General features: G+C 32.0%; 1 protein-coding gene across 1 annotated transcript; it reads right to left on the bottom strand.

Moving 5' to 3' along the window:
* Positions 1–962: 962 nt before the first annotated feature.
* On the bottom strand, positions 963–2171 carry LOC123198079 (F-box protein At5g07610-like). The gene has a single exon (XM_044612661.1). The coding sequence runs from the start codon at positions 2169–2171 to the stop codon at positions 963–965; it is 1209 nt and encodes a 402-aa protein (XP_044468596.1).
* Between the last annotated feature and the right edge of the window lie 1599 nt (positions 2172–3770).

The following is a 3770-nucleotide window of genomic DNA, read 5'->3' as shown; positions in this document are numbered from 1 at the left end:
CTATCGTGTTTTCCCTATCTATCCACCTCAATTGTCAACATTAAGCCCTGTAGTTATAAAGTAATGTATACAAATTAATTTATACGAACTGATGTATCACTATTTATAATAGACAAAAAAAGTCATTTTGTAAGTAAGTTGCAAACTTGAACAATAAATTCAAACTATAAATTCGAATCATAAATTTAAACTATGAATTTATACTGAATTCAAACCACGAATCTAAATTACATATTCAAATTATGAATTCAAACCAAAATCTAGCCAAACTGACTTTTGAGATTAAGTCAGCTTGCTTAGCATCCAACCTTACATAATATCGTTCATAGTTCAATTCAGTAGGAGTTCTATTGTAATATTTTATACACCCCTAAGATCAATAATGATGGACTTATAAGTTTTTTAATTAGAAATTTGAAAAACTTATTTTTAAAAGTATCAATATATTTAGTTTTAACGAGAATATAGATAATTAATTATGAAATTCATGAAAATAGTTAACGAATGGATAGATATTTCTTATTTTTTTTTTGTAGAAGTATTTAATATTGTTTTTTATATGTATAAAAAAAGAATAAAGAAATGAGATTATACTTGGTCAAAATTCATAGATTAATTAATTTGTTGCAAGGTGTCTGTGAGTACATACACCGGAAACCTGCTTGGTTTTCTTCGGTTTAGTTAGCCAGCATGAAACCAAGGGAATTAAACAATTTCTAAACCGACCCCTCTTCTGTAATTTAAAATTTGTAGGTTTTTGGTCAATCACAACATGCGAGCCACGAAAATAAGCACTTCTTGAACCCATTTGTTCTTTGTAATTGAATTTATATGAACTAGTAAACTGACTTGCAGGAAGAAATGAAATGTAATTATTCAATTCAATGCATGAAGTAATTCATATTATACTTCATAAAACAAACGTACACTTGCTGCTGAGATCAAAAGTAAAAGATGAGTCTTCAAACGCAGGCAAGACTCTCTATGAATTGAAAAGCAGCAGTGCCCACAAAATCAAAATCGGTTACTTGTGTATTTCCATTTTCATTTGCACCTTGAAGTTCAGAATCAGCTGAAGCAAAATCATGGATCTTGTTGAAACTCTTATCCTTGAAATTGTAACGAATTACCTTTGCAGGTAAATGCACCACCAAATACGAATCATCGTCGTTTTCTTCCCTCACAACACATAATATGGAAAATAAATAGAAATGCAAGTCCCTATGGAAGTTTTTAATCATCTCAGGGTATGATTTTACTATCAGACTAAGATCAACCTGATACTTCACGATCCACCTGCAGCAATCCTCTCTTTTCTCCATTTCATAGATGTTGAATATGGTATTGAAAGGGCAGTAAATGTCTATGAGATGCAAATGGCTTCGAGATGTTCCCAAATACCATCTCCATTTCTCATCCAATCCACTGATATTCGGAGGCATTGGCATTTCTCGGACTTCCTCTTTATCCATGTCGAAATACATATATGGACTCGATTTGCACCAGTAAATGGCATTGTTCCAGAAAACACCCTCCAGGAAAAATGGACTATTCGGATAATTGAAAGAAGAATTGCATAGTCTCCAAGTTCCTGTTTGGGATGAGTAAATCTCTATCTGAAAAGAACTTTCATAAAGAAAACTATCTTTCACACAAACGACTTTGTAATCAGGTGACTGCAAAGGATCAAATGCCAAAACAAAATCACGAAACAAAGCCCCCTTATCATTAGGGATTGGAGGAAGCATCGTGTATTTGTTTGTGGTGGGGTTGTAAACAAAATAGTGGGGGCGAGGTGCATTTTCTTGCAAAGAACTGCACAATAAGAGACCACTGCAGGATTGTTTGATGTGAATCCGAGATGGGATGTTTCCAAAAGTGAGAGATTTAAAAGGAGCTGGAGAAGGATTGGAACCAAGATTGATGAAATTATATTCTGGGCTGTTGTTGCAACGCATAAGGAGGCCAGTTATGGGCTTGGGGACACGGCTGAGGCGGATGGAGAAGTTGGGACCGGTGATGATGGAAAACCAGTGTTTGGATACAGATTTAAACTTGAGCAAAGATTTGATAGGGAGGAAGATGAATATCTCGGTTAAAAGATTTTCATTGTTTGCAATTATTTCTGCGGACAACGATGGCTGGTAATGGCAGGAAGAGGAGGCCGCCATAGCTATAGTTTTCTCTGTGTTTGTTCTGAGGGAGAGAGTATGTATACGAAGACACAGTTCAGAAGAGATTGATTAGGCTAATATTTATGGGGAAATTGAAATTTTTAGCCTTATTTTAATCCATGTATATATATATATCACTCATCTCAAAACTTAAATAAATATACCATAACAGTAATCTATTTTCTTAAAATATCATTCTTGAAATGATTTATATAGAGATTCTCTCTTTTTCTCTGTAATTTTTTCTCTCTTCTTTTTCAGCTTTCAAATGAAGAAGAAATTCATCTTGATGTATTATTCAATATCATATCAGTATATTATTCTATCTTGATACATTATTTAACTTCATATCAACGTATTATTTCATTTTAAAGCACTTAAAATTTCTGAAAAAATTATTCATAACCATACAAATTTTAAAAAGGGGTTGGCATGCTTTTATAGCAAAAAGGGTTGGCATGGGCCAACCCATTTTATAGCAAAAAGGGTTAGCATGACACCAACCCTTTTTACTTTAAAAGGGTCGGCGTGGCCAACCCTCTTTGCTATAATACCAACTCTTTTTTATTTTAAGCTCTTTTTAAAAATTTGTATTATTATAAATAATTTTTTTAAAAATTTTAAGTGCTTTAAAATAGAATAATATATTGATATAATGTTGAATAATGTATCAAGATGGAATAATACACGGATATGATATAAAATAATGCATCAAGATGAATTCCTTCCTCACTTGAAAGCTGAAAAAGAAGAGAGAAAATTTTTAAAATTTGTACTGTTATGAATATATTTTTTTTAAATTTCAAGTGTTTTAAAATGGAATAATATGTTGATATGATATTGAATAATGTATCAAGATAGAATAATATACCGATATGATATTGAATAATGCATCAAGATGGATTCTTTCCTCACTTGAAAGCTGAGGAAGAAGAGAAAAATTGCAGAGAAAAAGAGAGAATCTCTGTATGGGTCATTCCAAGAGAAATATTTTAGGAAAGTAGATTACTGTTGTGATATATTTGTTTAAGTTTTGAGATGAGTGACATATATATATACACGGATTAAAATAAGGCTAAAAATTTCAATTTCCCTTATTTATGCTTGGTTTTCTTTGAAACAAAGGAAAACATATTTATGGTTCAGTCAGAAGTATGATGGTAGCAAGTCAGTTCTTAATTTTTCCAAAGGCCAAAGCACTTTTTCCCACCAATGTTTATTGCCTTCCCCAAGTGGTACCCTTTAACTAGTGAAAACCCAAAAGACCCATTTATCGACGGTTGAAATTAGCAGTTTAATTAAGTTTCAGAAGTAAAATCATCATATAATATTAAAAATAATAAAATATTATCTATTTCCTCTTAGGTTTATAAAACTAACTATTTTTCCTTAGAATTAAACTTTGAAATATTATATTTTCCCCCTTAAAGTTTTTTTCTTTTCTTTCTTCCCTTTTTTTGGTGGCATCATCCGCTGGTTCTCTCTCCCTCCCCTTTCACTGTAATTTTCGAGCCTTTTCCTCATCTTCATCACGGGATGAAGACATTTAGTGACGAAGACATCTTCTTTGTCATTGGAAGAAGTGACAAAGACTTT

Source organism: Mangifera indica, chromosome 15 (assembly GCF_011075055.1).
Source record: "Mangifera indica cultivar Alphonso chromosome 15, CATAS_Mindica_2.1, whole genome shotgun sequence".
NCBI lineage: Eukaryota > Viridiplantae > Streptophyta > Magnoliopsida > Sapindales > Anacardiaceae > Mangifera > Mangifera indica.
Note: the sequence above shows the minus strand (reverse complement) of the source record. Positions and strands in the feature narration are given on the sequence as shown.

What these genes read in the sequence shown, in the direction of transcription:
- LOC123198079 (XM_044612661.1), bottom strand. Translation starts at nt 2,171, where the DNA reads ATGGCGGCCTCCTCTTCCTGCCATTACCAGCCATCGTTGTCCGCAGAA.